At 43.4% G+C, this 19,807-nt stretch overlaps 1 protein-coding gene and 1 pseudogene across 1 annotated transcript; both read left to right on the plus strand.

Moving 5' to 3' along the window:
* The first annotated feature begins 2,958 nt into the window (after nucleotides 1–2,958).
* Nucleotides 2,959–14,644, plus strand: LOC141417471 (ubiquitin-conjugating enzyme E2 B pseudogene; annotated as a pseudogene).
* Nucleotides 13,971–18,774, plus strand: LOC141417256 (V-set and transmembrane domain-containing protein 5-like). Its single transcript, XM_074055408.1, has 4 exons — nucleotides 13,971–13,976; nucleotides 14,689–14,824; nucleotides 14,922–15,062; nucleotides 15,382–18,774. Exons 1-4 carry the CDS (start codon nucleotides 13,971–13,973, stop codon nucleotides 15,423–15,425), a joined length of 327 nt encoding a protein of 108 aa, XP_073911509.1. The 3' UTR covers nucleotides 15,426–18,774.
* Nucleotides 18,775–19,807: the final 1,033 nt, after the last annotated feature.

Below are 19,807 nucleotides of genomic sequence, written 5' to 3' on the forward strand. Positions count from 1 at the left end.
TTGTTCTTTCAAATTTATAGAAAATGGTTTTGCATACATACAAACATACCCATTGGGTAAAAATGATTTTTCAATGGCCTTTAAAAAAATGCAGTCATCTGCTTAGCAAGCATGAAGCCCTAAGTTCAAATCCCAACACTGCCAATAAAGAAAAGATTCAATCATGCTGTACTTGTTATTCACTGGCTTAGTTCTTACACCAACTTTCTCCAGCTCTATCCATGTTAGTAAACAGAGGTCTTGTGCATCCCTTTCAAATGCTGTACATATGTTGTCAGATAAATATGCTACTTTTCACCTAGCCAGGCCTCTCCTGACGGTATTTAAGCTTTCAGCTTTTAGTTTGCAATGAGGGTAGAGACAAATACTCAGTGTAGAGTGCCATGGACAATGCTAGTGATTGGCACGTTGTATGGAAGAGGTGCCAGCTCCCTGGTTGAGAGGCACCGCCTGCACACACACCTCCCTTCCACATGGTTAGTACTCAAAATCAGCCTCGGAGACTAAATGAAGCTATTGAGGGAGAAAGTCTCCCAAATTTCTTTATTCCTGATCTCCAGAGTCTTCCAAGTATACTCTTTGCTGTTCTGGGAGGGGGACTGGGACCAGAGGACCACTGTTCTCCATTATCCCCCACGACCTAAGGAAAGCTATATTCTTCATCCTCTATTTTCCCCCTCTTTTAAAACATTTTAATATATCTAAAGTCAGAATGCTTGTTACAAATCAATAACTTCACTACAGTGGCTGTTGGCCTGGATTGAAGTTGAATTCTTGCAGAGGCAGTGTTACTGGAGGCATCCAACCTGGGGGGCCATAAAGGCTTCAAAGAGGAGTGGAGGTTGAGTCTTGAAAGGCGAGGAAGTGTGTGAAGCAGGACAGTGTGAAGAAGAGAATTGCAACTGTACAGAAGGTACTCAAAAAATAGGTACACTGTATTTCTGGGGTCCTGGCAGAGTCCGAATGTGCTAAGCAGAAGAGGAAGTAAGTTTGGCTCTAGCAATACCACTGGGAACATAGCTGATGTGTGACTGACCACACTGACACAGTCACCCAAAGCCTGAGCATTCAGGACCCCACACCTTGGTTTTCCCTGGAAAATGGGATTAGGATGGCAAAGTATAGTCATGCAACGCTTAAGATGGCCATACATTCTGAAAATGTGTCATTAGTCAATTTTGTTGTTGTAGGAACATCACTGTGTATGCTTACACAAACTGAAATGGCTGTGATATCACCAAGGGATATAATCCTATGGGACCACCGCCACATATGCAGGCTGTAGTTATGTGATATATGTTTGCTTAGCCAGCTAAAATGGAGTCAGAGAGAAAGAGGATTGGAAGTTGAGTTTGAAAATGACACTTCCCATAACTTATTCTGCTAGACCTGGTAGGTAAGTCTCGTGAGCAAAGGGGAAATGACAAACTAGATCATAAAGGGAGCACAGGACATTCCTTGTCCACATGTCCAGCCAGTTAAGAAGGCATGCTGGTCTTTCTCCCTGCTGAGGCACACCCTCAGGGGCAGCTCAGGCCTGCACCATGCTGACCCTAAAGGAGGCCTGCTGCAGAGACTCCCCAGCTGACAGAAGGAAAGGGCTTAGGGGACTGGTCCCAGTCCCAGTGCTATCTGCAAGCCCTGTATGTGACATCACCCTCTTCTGAGTACATAGTGCAAGGAGAGTGAGAGAGCTTAATGGTTCTTAACCAAGGTAACACATTAGAACATGGAGAGCTTGTAAGAATGACAGGTGCCACCCTACCCCAGACCAGTTAAGTAAGCATCTCTGCAGACAGGACCTGGGCTCTGGGTTGTTTTCCTTTTAGGAATGATTCTAATGTATGAGTGATTCTAATGTGTGGCCTAGAAGATTTTTCAGTTCCCTCCATTAGTCTGGTGCTAGGGGAATAGCTTGTCAAGAAGTACACACATGTCTTCCTACCTTCTGTTCTCAGAACACCTACCATTATGTCATAGAGTCTCACTTATGACTTATTTGTGGTTTTATCCGGACAAACCTATAAAGACTTCCCCACCAAGCTTAGGGGAAGACAGAAGGCTGCTTTGCTTCATTTGTCTTAATAGTTCTAAGCATTTACTGTGCACTGGACATCATGCCAGTAGCTGGGGCCATGCAGCAGGTCCCTGCCCTGAGGGACTACACAGCTCCAGGGGGAGTCAGATTCCTTGTAGATAACTTGACACCAGATGCCCTGGGACACTGGGAAATGTTGGGGCTCCTTTAGAGTCAAAGGAGTTTTTTGAAGAGGAAACCTTGGAAAAAAAGTAGGAGGTGGTCAGGTGAGCAGGGACAGAAAGATCTGAACTGCAGAAATCATGAAGAGCCTCTTTTCTGTGTACCAGTAAACTGGGTGATCATTCTTTAGTTGAACAGGATTTTATGGTCCGGTGTGTCATTTTCCCTTTGCCCACAGAGCTAACTGGTACCTTTCAAGCCCAGCAAATCAATTATGGGAGAAAATTACTTGCCTACGTCCCCCATGTCACAAACTGCTGTGTGCTGGTGATGGAGACCTAAGCACAGTCACTCATCTCACAGGAGTGCAAGGCAGTCTGGGAACCCTGCTGCAGGAGCCATGTGGGGCATGCCAGATGACAATTATGACAGGCCTTGAAGAGTGAGCAGAAATCTGAAGCAGGGAAGGGAGTGATCTGAGATGAGGTTCAGGAGATAAAGACTTATTGGAGACTGATCCATAATTTAGTGCAACTGGAATGGGGGTTGAGGAGGAATCCTGGGAGATGGGGATGAAAAAGGAAGTTGGGGCTAGATTAATTGAGACACAGCTGTGTGGTTCAGGAAGCTCACTAATAATAGCTTCCAGACAGCATAGGGGAAGAACAACCAGTATCTCCTATGTTTGTATAACCATTAATAACAATTCCAAGAGAACAATAACTGATTTATTGAACATTTATTTGGTGCCATAGCTGCTTTTAACTCTTCTTCACAGTAATCCTGCGAAGACATGCTATGCATGCCCATTTTATGAGGAAACTGAGTGTTGAGGGGCTTGCCTCAAGACATTCATTCAGTCAGGAAGTGTTCATGGAAAGCTTGAGCACTGTGTAGACTCTGGGGATTCAGTTGTGACCAACATGGACCAGCCTCTGTGTTCTCTGAGAGGCAACAGTTGATCTGGGAGGATGAGCCCATTAATGAATTGGAATAACAGCAGAGTGGTAGCGTGGATTAAGTGTGTGGACACAGAGGAACAAGAGCAATTGAAATGCAGAACTGGAACCCTAGCTTGGTACTGAGGGACTGGGGAAGGCTTCCTGGAAGAAGAAATGATTAAACTGAGACCTAATGGACAAAGAGGAACTAGACCACTCATTTTCTTTGTTTTGGTTTTGGTTTTTGCGGCACTGGGGTTTGAACTCAGGGCCTCACACTTGCAGGTAGGCGCTCTACCACTTGAGCCACATCCCTAGCCCCGTTCATTTCTCTGGAGGAGCATTGCAGTCTAGTCTGGGGTATCCAGTAACGCGTGTGCCTAGATTATCTTTTGGTCACTCTACACCTGTCTTCCAAGAGCCTTCAAGCATCCCGTAACTCCTCCTAAAAGCATTGTTAGGTGATGGGGGGGGGGGCGGCGCTGCGCGGGACTCTTTTCTTTCAGACTGACCGCGGGGCAGCAGGGGAGCATGTCGACCCCGGCCTGGAGGAGGCTCATGCGGGATTTCAAGCGATTGCAAGAAGACCCACCTGTGGGGGTCAGTGGCGCACCATCTGAAAACAACATCATGCAGCAGAATGCAGTTATAGTTGGACCAGAAGGGACACCCTTTGAGGATGGTACTTTTAAATTAGTAATAGAATTTTCTGAAGAATATCCAAATAAACCGCCAGCTGTTAGGTTTTTATCCAAAATGTTTCATCCAAATGTGTATGCTGATGGTAGCATATGTTTAGATATCCTTCAGAATCGATGGAGCCAACATATGGTGTGTCCTCTATCTTAACATCAATTCAGTCCCTGTTGGACGAACCGAATCCAAACAGTCCAGCCAATAGCCAGGCAGCACAGCTTTATCAGGAAAACAAACGAGAATATGAGAAAAGAGTTTCGGCCATTGTTGAACAAAGCTGGAATGATTCATAATAGACAAGTGGTCTGTTCATATTTTCATCATTGTTGTGTATAATTTGCCTCCTAGTAGAAAGGCTAACAAATTTTAAGTGCCATGGGTTTTAAGGATTGTGCAGAAAAAAAAAGAAAAAAGTCCTTCAGTTTAGAACCTACAAAAGCTTGTGTATCTCGATTAATGTACTTTTTATTGCATGGCGTGTGAACTAAGTTATTGCTGCACAAATTTGTAATATATCCTGTTTCTATTTTTTTCCAAGTGTACAATGTTGGTGTGGAGTTTTCATGACAGAATATACACATTGTATAAATCTGTACTTTTTTCAAATATTGAATGTCTTATCTTTCAATTCTTTAGATTTTTAAATTGGAGAAAAGCACTTAAAGTTTTTTATATGAATACTACATGTAAAGCTGTTAAAATACATAACTTCAGTGCAAGAGACTTTGTCCCTTATTTCCTTGTCTGTGTCAGAGGGTAATAAGTCTCTGGCTCTCCATCAATTGACAGTTTCATTTTCAACTTCAAAAGAACATATTTCTATTTTATGAAGAAAGTCTTTAAATTTGATTCTAAACACCAATTCTGATATTTTAACTTCATTTTGAATGTACCTGTATTAGTTCCAGTTGAGTAATTGTAGACTTTGATTCTGCTTTGATTCTGTCCAACTCTGTATTTAGGCCACTTGTTACAGCTTATTCATGCATTACTCACTCTTAAACTGTACCTTTGCAGTTTCACAATTGGCACATCTACCATGAGCAGAGAACTGACATAATTTGATTCTACTGCTGGTAACACTTTAAAAGGCTTTTGATTAGTGATGAAAGTAAAACCATAAACATTTATCAGAAATTCATGCCTCAGTGTTAGCAATGAATTGGTTGCATTGGTTTAAGCAAGGCAGATATTGGAAGGAATCTTGGTGTAATTTAAGAATTTGAGGACCACTTTTTAATGCATTTTCATATCTGTTTATTCTGGGGAAATATTTTCACACCAGGGCCTGCTGAGTTGCTTTCTCTTGTGGAGATTTTTTTTATCTCCTAAGTTGTATAAAAGTTGTACCGCATCTGAGTTAAAACACAGTATTGTAGAAAGCTAATACAAAGCTATCCTATGCCTTCAAATAGTATAGAAAATGGAAAATACACAAGTAAATTCTGTTGAAAAAAAAAAGAATTGTTAGGAGACCTTGCCACCTCATTTCTTCATGTGTCTTCCTGTTCAATACATATTTCCTACAGACCTGTCTATGTGAGACCCCTTTCTGATTTCCCAGACTGGCTAGTGGACCAGGCCTGACCCTGTGGCCTGCAGCCTAGTTTTGCAAAGGGCACACCAAGCCAGCTCCTCACTTCCCAGGGTTGTACAGAGCTAGACAGTCACCACCATCACAGCTGGTTTCCATGGTATCTGATTAGAAGTATGACAGTGACCTTACTATAGTCATGATCTTTCAGAAAAGAGTCATTTTCCAACAAGGATGGCCTGGCCCTTATTCATACCTGGAAAAGTTATGACAGAAATATTCCAGAAGGAATTTTACAGGTTGGAAATTCAGGTTGCCCAATCTCTTGCCACACTTCCAGAAGAGAATCACAGGTCTGTAATTGCTGTCTTAGTCTTTTCAGGCTGCCATAATAAAATAAACAACATAAATTGCCAGTTGCAGAGAGGCGCATGTCTATAATCCCAGCTATGTGGGAGGCTGAGTCCAGATTATCACTTGAACCCAAGAGTTTGAAAACATCTGTGTAACATAGAAACAAACAAACAAAAAGCAAAACCCAGGGATTTATTGCTAATAGTTCTGTGACTGGGAAGTCCAAGTCAAGGTGCCAGCAGACTCAGGATCTGTGGAGGAACTGTTCAATAGAGATTGCATCTTCTGTGTCCTTACAGGACTTTGCTAGAGTGCCTGTTACAAGGGTGCTAGTGGAGCCTTCATGACTTAATCACTTCCCAGCTGCCTACCTTTTTTTTTTTGCAGGACTGAGGTTTGAAGTCAGAGCCTCACACTTACTTGCTAGGTAGGTGCTCTACCACTTGAGCCACCCTGCCAACCATTTTTGGTGTTGGGTATTTTCAAGATAGGGTCTCAAGAACTATTTTCCCAGGTTGGCTTTGAGCCATGATCCTCCTCATCTCTGCCTCTCAGAGTAGCTAGGGTCACAGGTTGAGCCATCAGTGTCCCCACCTCTTAAAACTGTCACATGGGGCATTAGGTTGCTACATGTGAATTTGGTGGGGTACACCAACATTTACATGACAGCAAATAATTACTCCAGTTCCACACCTACTGTGGTTCATACTGAAGAACCAGCCTCTTCCAGCCAACACGCCAGTTCCCAGTGTCACATGTACTGCTTCAAGATTCTCTTCACACATCCCTGAGGATGGGAGCTCACTGTCTCAGAATACAGCTCTGTGAATCTTCAAAGAATTCACTCTAATAGTAGCTACTATTTATTGAGTGATTACCCAGTGTTAGAAATTGTGGTGTTGCCTGTTTAAACTTCATTCTGCTGCAGAAGGTGGTCCTAGTACTGTTACGGTGTCCTTATTGCAGAGGCACTGTAACTGAAGCTGAAAGAAATTAACTTATTTATCCCAGTTTACACAGTTGGCACTGGCAGAACTTAATCTTGACCACAGTCTGCCTGACTCCAGAATCCATTAATACACACACTGCCTCAAGTCTGCTTCTTTCGATCTTTACCTATTGGTCCTCTTTCTGGCAAGGATTGGGTATCCCAAGTCTTCCCTTCTCCAGGATGAGTTGTTCTGCACCACAGGAGGTCTGATAGAAGTGGTGTTAACAGTGTTGGAGGAGAGGAGGAGTCAGAGCTGCTGGGATTTGGAGAGCATGTTGGGTACTCCATGGTGTTGTAGAATCATTACTGCATAAATTCTGAAAGTGTGGTCCAGGAACCAGTGTCAGCATCGCCTAGGGACTTGTTAGAAATTCAGCTCTCAGGCCTCACATCAGACCTACTGAACGAGAAGGTGACCGGGACCAAAAGATGGGGATGGGGCTCAGCAATCTGTGTTTTAACAAGCCTCCGGGGTATTCTGATGCGGCTACACACTGAGAACCACTGCATTGCAGAACTGGAGAGGATGGAGGAGCAAATGGAATTACTTAGCCTGTCTACCCAAAGCATCACTAGAAATAGTACTAGGCACTGGGCTGGGGATGTAGCTCAGTGGTAGAGTGCTTGACTAGGATGTGTGGGGCCCTAGGATGCGTGGGACCCTTGGTTTGATTCCCAGCACTGCCCCTCCCCTGAAATAGGGCCAGACAGAAACAGTTCCCCCAAATGTATCCCTAAAATGGCTATCACAAGTGTCTCAAACACTCCTCTTCCACACATCCCTTTGGCTCTAAGCTTTGTAAAAGTGTACCATGAAGGAGTTACAAATAGGCTTTAGCTACAAATGCCTTTTGTGCAGATTAGCTCAGGGCAGTTGATCTTGGCTGCACACTGGGTTCACATGGTGAGCTTTAAAAGTCACAAAGTCACAAAGCTCTGATGCCATGCCCTCGAGATTCTAAATTCATTAGTGCAGGGTAGTGTTCTAAAAGCTTCCCCAGATGGTTTAGTGTTCCATTGCGGCTTGATAACTTGATTACTGACTCAGTCCTAGGTAGGTGGAAAACTAACTACCTGAACACCATTACTCCTGGAAACAAACGCCACAGGATTACCACAATGAGGTAGCTCCAACATCAGATTTCCCGCCTGACTGTTCTGAAGGAAGCCTGAGATCAAGGTGTTGGCAGGCAGGGCAGCTTCCTTCTGAGGACTGAAGAAGACTCTGCTCTCTCCTAGCTTTTGCTGGTTGCTAGCAACCTTTTGTGTTCCTTGGCTTGTAGATGAGTCACCTTATCTCTGTCTTCATCTTCACATGCTGTTCTCTCTGTGTACCTTTGTGACTGGTCCAAATTTCCCATTTTTGAAGAACATTTTAACTTGATTACCCCTGTAAAGACCCTATCTCTAAATAAGGTCACATCCTGAATATATCTAGAATGCTAACATATCATTTTTTTGGAGGGGGGAGGGAACACAATTTAAACCAAAACAAGGAGCCAAAAAAAAAAAAATTGGTGGGGATCTTGGGTGGAGAGCAGTCTGGGTGGATCCATACCCTACTTTGATTCGCTCCCTCACTATGTAGCCTGTGACTCCTACCCCGGCCTTACCAAGCCTGTGACATTGCCACTGTACAACTTCCTCAAACTAAAACTCTGAAATGTTGTGTTAGCCCACCTTAGGGAACTCTCACTGCCTGTCAGACACTGACTCAACAACCATGCAAAGTAAGGGTTACAATATGCCCACTTTTCAGAGGAAGAAACAGAGTCAGAGAAGCTAAGTGATTCATAAGGAATAGGAGACAACCAACGGAACGTGTGTAAATAAAGGAATTTTATCTATCAAGGACAGAAGAGCCAGGTTTCTCCCCAGGATTGGACTGAGATTGCTTGGAATTGTTATTACCTGGAATCAGGGCTTCCTCTGGGTTAAAAAGCAAAGGAAGGAGCCCCCGTGCTCAGGAATTGTTATTAGCTGTCAAGCTCTCTTATGCACATGGCTCTTTTGGTGTTTGTTTTTGATTGAACCTTTGACAGCCAAGCCACAAAAATCCCCAATTACAAATGAGATAATATCAGCTTAGATTGTTGAGGGGATTTGTGAAAAGTTGCTCAGCTAGAATACATGCAGCCAAAATAAAACCAGGTAGTCTGGAAAAACCCAGTGTACAAGAACCGAGTGCCAAAGGTAGAAGGTGCCCAGTGATAAAGACAGAGGCAGACAAATCCAGGATAATGAGAATGCAATTTATTGAGACATATAGATGTAAGTGTGTGGCAGCAAAACAGGAAGATCCCTGTACTGGGAGACAAGAAGACGGGGTTTATATGCTAAGCTAGACAAAGGTGGCCCAAGACCCATGGGGATGTACATGGTCTTCCTCAAAACAAAAGAAACAAAAAAAGCAACCTATGAATGTATCATCATTAGTTAAACCATCTGGGTGTCATTGGCCAGCGTGAAGCACTTGGCTAGCTAGCTTAACTACTGTGTTTATGCTGTGAGTTTCCAATGCATGTCGGGACTCTTGCTGAGCAAGATGGTTATAGCCAAGCTGAATCCTATGATGAAGGTCTTCTGGCTCCACTCTGCGTGCTCTCCTGGCTTCCCCAGCAGCATCTTGCCATCCTCTGCCACACCCACTCCACTCCTGCCCCCAACACCTTTTGCCCTAAACCAGTATGCCTTTGGCATAGGAGGAGAGGAGAGCTGACCTCTTATGCAGCCTGCTGAGAAGTGGTTTACTTGTTTTCTTTGGGTTTTGGTGGTTTTCTTCTTTTTCTTTTGGAGGTATTGGGGTTTGAACTCAGGAGACAAGTGCTCCACCACTTGACCCATGCCCCCAGATCAACTTTTTTTTTTGTGGTACTGGGACTTGAACTCAGGGCCTACATCTTGAGCCACTCCACCATCTCTTTTTTGTGTGTGATGGATTTTTCCGAGATAGGGTCTGGAGAACTATTTGCCTGGGCTGGTTTTGAACCTCAATCCTCCTGGTCTCTGCCTCCTGAGTAGCTAGGATCGCACACATGAGCCACCAGTGCCTGGCTACCCCTAGATCTTTTTGCTTTAGTTATTTTTCAGATAGGGTCTTGGGTTAAGGCCTGGGCTGGCTTGGACCAAGATCTTTTTTAGGGTTCCCACAGATGCTGTCACCATGCCTAGCTTCTTATTGGTTGGGATGGGATATTGCAGACTTTTTGCCTGGGCTGGCCTCCAAAGGCAATTCTCCTAGTTTCTACCTCCTGAGTAGCTAGGGTCACAGACATGAGCTACTGCATCCAGATGTTTTCTTTGTTTTAAAAATTGCTTTTTTCTTTCTTCTTCTTTTTTTTAATGGTACTGGTTTAGTACAGGGCCTAACTTTGAGCCACTCCACCAGCCCTTTTTTGCGATGAATTTTTTTTTTTTTTGAGATAGGGTCTCTCAAACTATTTGCCCAGGCTGGCTTCAAACTTAGATTCTCCTGATCTCTGCTTCCCGCGTAGGTAAGGTTACAGGCATTTGCCAGCAGTGCCTGGCTAAAAATTCCTTTTTGGTGGTGGGGGTGTTTAAGACCACTTCCTAGGCTCACTATGTGCTAGGATTACAAGCATGAGACACCAGCACCCAGACTTTGAGATTCTTTGTACATATGGCTCCCATCTTCCAGAAAGTAAGATACTGTGTGGGGCTGTGTGAATGAGTGCACATGCAGGTCCCTTGCCTGTGTGTCTGTATTACAGGACTGTTTAAGCAAGAGGATATGTATACTTCAGACAGGGAAAGGAGGCAAATTGGGTTCCAAGGATCAAACCAGAACCAGCCATGGGGTCCTAACCTCTGATCTGTGCTCAGCTTGACATAGTCCTGGGTTTAGCACCCCACACCCTGTGGCCAAATGCATAACACTCTAAGGGAGGAAGTCATTGCCATCCACAGCCAGGCATTCTGTGGCATTCTAGGGCTGCAATGGGAAACCAAACAGGATGCCTTCATGGAAATACAGTCTAAAGGGAGAGTGATGCTGAATCATCACACAAGTGTACACGTACAAACTGGGATAGGTACTACACAGGAAAGATGCCAGATTACATGTGAGGAGAGAGCTGGGCCAGCCTGGGGTTGAGCCATGCTTTCCAGAAGTGGTAATGGGGAGGTCTGAAGGATGAATAAATGTAACTGGCAAACACAAGATGAGACAGGCAGAGGGAGCAGCGTGTGCACAGACCCTGTGCTGGGAAACAAGATGATAAATCAAGAGACTGCAATGCAGTCCACTGGGAGCCCAGAGTTGACTAAGTCACACTGAGGTCTGAGTAGCCAGCAGGGTCCAGACCACACCTGCCCTGTCAGCTACTGATAGAGTCTTTGACTTTATTGCTGGACAATGGGAATCCAACAAGGGTTTTAAGTAGGAGACATGATGCAACTTATGTTTTGAAAACATCACCCAGGATGTTTCCTGGACTATAGGCTAGAGGAAGCTAAGCAGCCATAGTGAGACTAATGGGAAGAACATTGCGATCATCCACAACTAGAGTGATGGGGAAAGAAAGAGCGCACACAAGTCAGATTCAACTTACACTTATGGGTAAAATCCGCAAGACCCTGTGACAGTTGTAGGGTGAGGAAGAAGGAGGTATTGTGATGGGGTCTTGTGGAACTGTTTGGCTGGGAGTACCTTTCTTCAAGGTCAGAGAATACCAGATTTAGGAGAGATGGGTAAATTGTACATTTATTGCTTTGGTTTTAGATCAATTAAATTCTGTTGAATTTTGCTTATGTTTTAATGTAGTATTTGCACGCAGTCCAAAATTCAAAATATTTATACTTAAAAGTCTTGTCCTCCAACCACGTAGGTCTTCCTCTTACTTCCTGGAGCCAAGGGGCATTACCAGTTTCTTCTGTATCCTTCCTGAGGTGGTCAAGGCCTTTTGATACAATTGTGCATGTGTTCATCCTTGAAGATGCTGATCTTGAGGTGCCTGTCAACTGTTAAGAGTAGAAGCAACACTTGCAAAGTACTTTGTCAAATATGAATAACATTTTCAAATGAGAAACATATAGGGCTCGGACTTGGTGTGCATTTTATGTTTTTAGGATTACAGTTTTTTATTTGTTAAGTAACTCACAAACTTTCTAAAATATTCCAGCTGTTGGAAAGGGAAGAGAGTGGTAGTCAGGTATGGTGATGCATATCTACAGTCCCAGCACTCTGGGGGCTGAGACAGAAAGACCACAAATTCAAGGCCAGCTGGGGCTGTGTAGCAAAACCCAGTCTCAAAGGACAAGGTGATGGGTGGCTCAAGTGGTAGAGCACTTGCGTAGCAATCTTGAGGCTCTGAGTTCAAACCCCAGTCCCACCAATCAGTCAATAAATCAATAAATGGTGGAGAGGGAAATGCAAAGCTTCATTCCATTCAGACATCCAGCACCCAGTTTCATCACAAAGATGGTTGCATCTTCTAGAGGTATCCAATGTATTCATATGGAGAAATGTGTCTGAGTGTTTATGGTGAGTTGTGTTTATATACATAATTACTTTATTCAAGTGGATGCATTCCCTACATTGCCCTGGGCTGTTAAAATTTTTTGAGATCATCTAATATGAACACACATAGATCTGCTTCACATTTTTAGTATCTTTATAGTATTCCAATGTGTGAATATTAATGTTATGTAGCCCGTCCCTTAGCAGGGAACACAGGAATTATCTCCATCTTTTGTTACTGCACTTTCCTCTGCCGTGCTTCATAAAAACACTTACACGTGTGTCTTTGCATCTGTGTGCCCACATTGCCTGGAGTATAGATTTCTAAAAGTGGAGTTTCTGGGTTAAAGTCATATTCAATTTAAATATTTTCATAGATTTTTTTGTATTGCCCTCCAGGCAGGTTACACCCATTTACAATCATCACAGTCGTGTTTGAGTATAACTTCTGCTACACAATGTTGGCAGACTTCTTCATCTTTACCCGTCTGATAATGACCAAGTCATTCAACTCCCGAACCCTTTGTTTCTTGGACTGTGATACTAGTTTGGTGCCTAACAGGTGTTACTGATAGGAAATGGTGACTCTTGCTCTTTTGGAGTGATTTTTCTGGTTAGGGTAAAAATTTGGAAACCTGATGGAAAGGAACAGCTTGGCGGCCTCCACTTAAACCTGCCTTTGGCTACGTTGTTTGGATTTGGCCAACATTTGGGTAACTTCTCAGGTCATAGGATCATGGAGAGGCCTCTCCAGGATGGGCTGAACTTTGGTTTCTGAGTAATAAGGCACTGAGAGGGAAAATTCACCTCCTGAACGAACAGGAGGGCTAGGCACCCTTATAAATTGTGCACATGTCAGTCATCAGCACTGTTCTTGGCAGCTAAAGGGAAAGACCATTTTTTGAGGCTGCTGTGCTGGCCTCCCCAAATTCCAGGCTCACCTGATTCAAAAATGCCAGAAACTGGCCAGGGATGTGAGTGTTACAGTTGCTGCTTAAAACATGGTGTGGGTTTCTTTTGCAGTACCTGAATTTGAACTCAGGGCCTACACCTTGAGCCACTCCACCACCAGCCCTTTTTTGTGATGGATTTTATTCAAGATAGGGTCTTGAGAATTATTTTCCCAGGCTGGCTTCAAACCACGATTCTCCTGATCTCTGCCTCTGAGTAGCTGGGATTACAGGTGAGAGCCACTGGTACCTGGCCCTCCTAGATGTTGACTCAGCAGACTTAGTGCTGGGAAAGGGGTGCTACCAGCACCTCCCTCAGCCAGATCCAGTGCCCCTCATCTCAACACAGATCCCTTCCTCCTGACCTCTAAATTGGCAACAGTCTCAGGCAGAGCATGCATTCCATCCTTTGTTCATTTATAGAGTATATTTGAACACTGACAAAGTGCTGGTCCGTATGCTGGGCCCTCGGAGTACTGAGATGCATAGGACAAGTCCTCCTAGCAAAAATCCCAGGGTCTAAGCCAGCCTATCCTACACATACGCACTTCCTTCTGGCTGTCTCCAGGAGGCAGTCTGCACTTCTTTTCTCACAGAGTCTCAAACCTCGGGTCCCTGAGGGCCTCCCTGTTCTCTCAGCTAGAATTGGTCTTCCTCCTTTTCCCATGCTTTTAAAACCTTATTATTATGTTCTTCCCCTTCTCTGACTCCTGCAAACTTCCTGGCTCATTAGAGTAGAAAATACCCAGGTTTGAACCTCTCTCAGTCACTGACTGTGACATTGGTAAATGACTAACCTCAGGGAACTTCAGTTTGCCCTGTAAAATGGAGGTAACAATATACTCTTCTCCAGGCTAGCAAAGCAAGCCAGTCCTGCTGCTGAGGAAGCCTGGGGAGGTGCTTCTATTCCAGCGATTGTTATATCACTCAGCTAGTACTTTAGTACTTTTCATAGCTCTCAGATTAGTTCCCAGAGAACTTCACCAGCTCCAGGGACTCAGGTTTTCAGGACGCCCTTCCGTTCAAGGGCTCTGCTTAAGTCATCACTTCCTTCCATGGTTTGTTCTTTAAGGAAGTAACCCCATCTGTCCTGAAGATGGCTAAAAGTTTAGTTCCTCTCTGCTTTTCATATAGAATTCAAGGGAAGATGTGATGGTAAACTTTTAAACTTTCCTTTAAACTGCTGGTCAGATTGCTTTGTCTAAGAAGAAATCTTAAAAATATTTAAAATAATAAATTGTATTTTTATTATCCATTCATGTACTTACTAGTACCTATTTACACAAATACTAATGAGGTCATTAGTCTGAGACAGGGTTTCACCAGGTCGCTCAAGCTGACCTTGAGCTCCTGCCTCTGCCTCTTCAGTACTGAGACTACAGGCGTACACTCTACCATGACTGGCTTGTTTTATATATTTTTTTTAACTTAGTGACATCATAGACATTGTTCCTTGTCCATACAAAGCTCTTTTTCTTTTTTTCTCTGTGTGTGTGTGTGTGTGTGTGTGTGTGTGTGTGTACACACTGAGGAGTGAAACTAGGACAGAGTCTGCACCTTCAACAATGGCTCCATCCAACTCTTCTGTGTGGGTGAGAGGGACTCTGGCTACTATGTCATCACTGCTACAGAAAGCTTGGGGAGCAGTCAGTTTGGCACCATCGTGCTGCACGTGTCTGGTAAGACATCCCAGGGGCTCTTCTGAACTGCAAGTGTGGGTGGCCAGCTTCATAATGTTAAATGACATTGTCTTCCTCTCCCCTTCCCTTTCCCTAGAAATCCTCTATGAAGACCTCCACTTTGTTGCTGTCTTCCTTGCTTTGCTTGGTGCTGTGGCTGCAGTGTTAATCAGCCTCATATGGGTTTGTAACAGGTGTGCATATAAATTCCAGAGGAAGAGGAGACATAAACTCAAAGGTAATGCTCTGGATTGTCAATTCATGGTTTTCTTTTTCTTTTTCTTTTTTGCAGTACTGGGGTTTGAACTCAAGGCTACACCTTGCCCTTTTTTGGTGATGGGTTTTTTTGAAATAGGTCTCATGAACTATTTGGCCAGGCTGACTCCAAACCGCAACCCACTAATCTCAACCTCTTGAGGGGCTAGGATAATAGGCGTGAGCCACCGGTGCCCAGCATCATTCATTTGAGGCCAGAGGTAGCATGTGCTGTCTTATTCACACCAAGAAACCACTCTGTGGCTGATTTTCAGCTCATTGACTTGCCTTTTGCTTTGCAGAAAGCACAACTGAGGAGATTGAACTGCAAGATGTAGAATGCTAGCCAAGGCTGGGCCCAAATACATTGCTACCTCAAAGGAAAACATTTTCCAATGAAAGGAACAAACCTAGCCAGTGCACCCTACACCCTCTTGTGTCCTACCATGCAAACCATCCCTGATGGAAAAGCAGGAAGGTTAAAAAACATTGACCGCCTTCAGTTGAAGACTGTGGATTGGACAAAGTCAGTTCTAGGATTTGCACCAAGTTTATGGAGAAGAATGACTGAGGCTTTGAATCAGGAGCTCTGCTTGACTGCAACTGCTGCTGTGCTGGAGAGCCTGTTGGAGGAGTCCCTGTCTTGGGGACCAGAGTGTGTCCAGATTGACTAATGTGCAGCCAGCATTGGAAAATGTTTTCTGTGCAAACTCTGTGCACATTTCTGTACCCTGTAACCCTTTATCTTATATCCCGTAAACACTGCTGCAGAACTAATGTGAAAAAACCTGAGGCTTGTGCACAATCTGTTGCCTCAGCAGAGGTAGGAAGCTTCAGAGCTGCTACTGTGCTGTGCTGTAGTGAGTTGCAAGGATGCAACCCTGTGCAGCTTTATGGAATGTGCTCCCGAGGGACCAGCTTCAGATACTAGGAATAAGGAGAAATTTCTCTTTCTCGTTCTCCCTCATTTCAAAATTAACTGATTTCCCCAAAGACCCAAACTTAGGCCAGTGTGAGGGGAACACAGCTCATCTTTACCATGGGCAGCACCCCCCATCCCCAGTCAGCTAGGTTAAGGCCACCTGTGTGAAAGTTGGGCCTGTATAATTGGTGATACAACTGGAAAACTTGTGGGGGCTTTGTTTGTATCTATCCTTCTCAGTCACCAACACTTCATGTGTCTGATCAGGCCCTTGCTCTCTCCTAACCTGGGATGAGAAACACGTGGCCTTCAGCTACTTCACAGGGTATCAAGAGAAGCCTACAGATGCCTAGAGCACTCTGAGCAATTTAAGAAAAGCATGAGAATTTTTCAAGGATCTGGAAATCTATACTGGAATGTGCTACACTGTCTATTTAAAATTAAAGTGTCCTAGAGTACTGGAGCTCCAGCTATCTGGGGATTTGGATCACAGCTGGCCTTTGCCCTTATCCTCTCAGGTTGTTAGCGACAACGTTTACCTGAAAGTTTCTTCATGCCATGTTCTATCAGGCAAGCCCTATAAGCAAGCAAAAATTTATTTTACACTCAATTTTCCCTCTCCAATATTAATAGCTATGGGTGGAAACTGAAGTCATGCATGCAAAGGTGAAGAAGTGCTAGGTATTCCTTTTCTTCCCTTTCCTTTCACGTCCTCAATGTCCGTATCTTTTCTACTTCCCGTGTGGCAGGTAAGGAGTTATCTGGAGAAGTCATTCGGTGACATTTTCCTAAATAATGAATCCAGAGCTATAAGAAGGAATGTTTTGACAGGTTCAGAAGGAACTGACAGTGCTGTAGAGAAGGGCTCCAAAGGACTGCATTTAACTCAGATGGCAAGACAGCAACTGTGCTGCACAACTGACAGGTCACTCCAGCACCTGGCACACAGAAGGCAGCTAAGGCTGCCTCCTGGACACACATGGAGATACACACATTTGTGTTCCTTCCCCAGGCAGCAGTCAGGGGAACCAAGCCCCGTGCCAAGACTGTTCCGCACAGACAATGGAGAAGTGACATGAGGAGTGCTTGAGAAAAGAGGGGATGGAGGACGATCTGATGCATACTCTTCTTTGTCACAGAAGGCCTGCCAGCAGGATGGCGCTGATGCTGCTGGAGCCCCTCAGCTTGTCAGGGGTCAGGGGTGGTAACGGAAAAGAATGGTCAGTGGAGGCCTCCATGGGCAAACTCAGATGTAAATTACATATCCCGAAGAAACTAATAAAAGGTGATTTTCTATGCTTACTAGTTCTTTGAAAAGGAAATTTATTTGGGCACTTTTAAAGCTTCCCCATTTAAAAATTCCAGAGTGTGAGTTTTTGACTGTTGTTAAAGAGAAGAAAATATTAAATAATGGAGATTGTCCAGTATAATGTTATGTTTAAACTGTGAAAAAATGTTTTAAAAAATGAGTGAAAATAAAGCCTTGGTCCTTCTGTCCTTTGTGCCAGCCATTGCCAACCACAGCACTGGGTGAGGCACATATCTTAAATGACAATGGAACTAATCACATTGGTTCTAACAGTAAGTACTTTTTAGCAATTAAGAAAAACACCACCTTATTAGCACCAATGTTCCCTCTCTTTACTGTAGCCAAAAGACCAATTAGTATTTCCATTGTGTCCTTTCTTCTTCTTGAAAGGGCTTAAACTATGATGATCGGTCTGCCTTATTCAGTGTTGCATATGTTGCCCTATAGAACACACACGCTTTGTCAACAGTATCTTCTCAATAAAACCTAAGAACCCAAAAAGATATTGTTCTTTCTCATTTCATGCTCTACTGGTTGGCAGAAGAGCTGAAACAGAGAACCCATGTGCTCCACAATCCACATAAGCCAACAAATACTTGAGATACTTGAGACTTACTCTGATCTGAAGCACTGCCACAAGAGGTCTGTTATCGGATATTGCCCAGTGCAAGAATGCAGACAGTCTGGGGAGGATACCACTCAGCATGGCTGGTTAAGTGTAACCATGGGGAGAGAAGAGGTGCCAAGTGCCATGACCAGCCAAGGACTCAAAAGTGATGGGGCAAATCCCCAGGGGTATGACTCTGAGCACAGTCTCCTCGACAAGCTGGGGGACACGGAGGAAACTCTTGCCTCTTGCAGTCATTACCTTTCACATATCCAGTATAGGTCAGGGAAGCGTCAGACACTTCAAGTTTATTGAAAGCAGAGCGAATCTCAGTAGTTGTTAGCACGACTATCCACAAATCAACTCCCCCTTACAGGTGGTGTGAGCTACCAATGTTTGTGCCTTTCTGTACATCTGAACCCTCTAGCCCAGATGTCAGCATCTCCCATCCTTAAGGAGAGCATGGTTGCAGAGATCACTTTTTCCAGTCTTTTAAAAACCAGGTGGGTATGTCTGATTTAGTTTAAATACAAATCCTTCTCAAAAGGCTAAATGATACATAATAAAAGTTCTTACCTTCTTCCATTCTACTTCCCAGAGGGAACAATAGTCAAATTTGGTGTGAACCCTTATGCATTTATGCATATGCAAGTCTACATTCTACAACATATTCAACAATTTTTGCTTGTAGTTAAATTGCATTCTGTTGTACGTATGTACCCTACAACTTGCCTGATCTTCCTTAATGTGGCTTGGGCGTTACTTCATGTCTGTACCTATTCCTAAATTTCACTTTTTTGTGCCTGCACAATGCAATCCATAGCATGGATATAATTGTTTGCTGAAAACCTTTTTTTTTTAAATACAAATGAAAAATCTTGGACAAACTTTATATCATGCTGCATTCACCTAACACTGTTTCCTCGTTACTGAATGCACTCAACTCTTACCTCTTTCAGGGAATTCAGAGTCAACGTTTTATATGAATGGGTTTTATGTAAAAGCTTATGGGAGACTAATATTTGGGGATGAGAGAAAGGGAATAGCCTTGCATTAGCAATAGCCAATGTAAAAAAAGTCAAAAGTTTTAGCTTTAAAAAACCTGTGGTTTTGGTTAAATTCCCTTTGTTGTAAAAAACTAGTGATTATTCAGGCAGTTCTATGTGTAGAAATACGTTTCCTTGGGTACCTCAAATTTTGCCTACCTTTAGTAGGACTTTTTCCTACTAAATAAAGTGAACTTATTAAATAATTCAGTTTCCTATTCTTATTCATTGACAATACCTAAGTGCCAATTAGAATTTCTAACCAAATGAGATAATCAGGGGTACCATTTGATTTAACAGTGCCACAGCAAAGCAATCTGGTGAAGCTGGAGAGGGTTAATGTATAATTTCCAGTAGGCTTTTTCAGATACTGAACACATTATAGATCTCCATTACTATTTCTTTGGGTCCCACAGGGCTCAGATTGAGCACACTTAAAGTTACAAGAAAAGTCATGAATACATTTTGGCAGTAGTATCTGCCATTGACCTCTCCTTGGCATATTCATTAAGTTATCAGTCTGTATGTCACCTTTCTACCTCAAATGTCCTCATCTGTCAAATTTCAAGTCAAATAAGGTCTATCGTCCCACAAAAAAAGAAAAAAAAATGTTTCTATAAAGCAAGATTCATTCACAACCAGTAAAAGGGAAATGAAAACAGTGAAAAATGGAAGTGTTCCTGGTTCTTAGATAAGGGAGCCAGAAAACTCCTACAGTATCTAGCTGTGCTTTTAGAAAAGTAATAAATGAGCACCTGAATGTGGGGCTCCTCTGGTATCGTTTACTTGCTTTTCATTTATGCAAGGACATTTAGAGCTGTCTTTTAATTCTTCACTTTTACAG

This window comes from Castor canadensis, chromosome 15 (assembly GCF_047511655.1).
Source record: "Castor canadensis chromosome 15, mCasCan1.hap1v2, whole genome shotgun sequence".
NCBI lineage: Eukaryota > Metazoa > Chordata > Mammalia > Rodentia > Castoridae > Castor > Castor canadensis.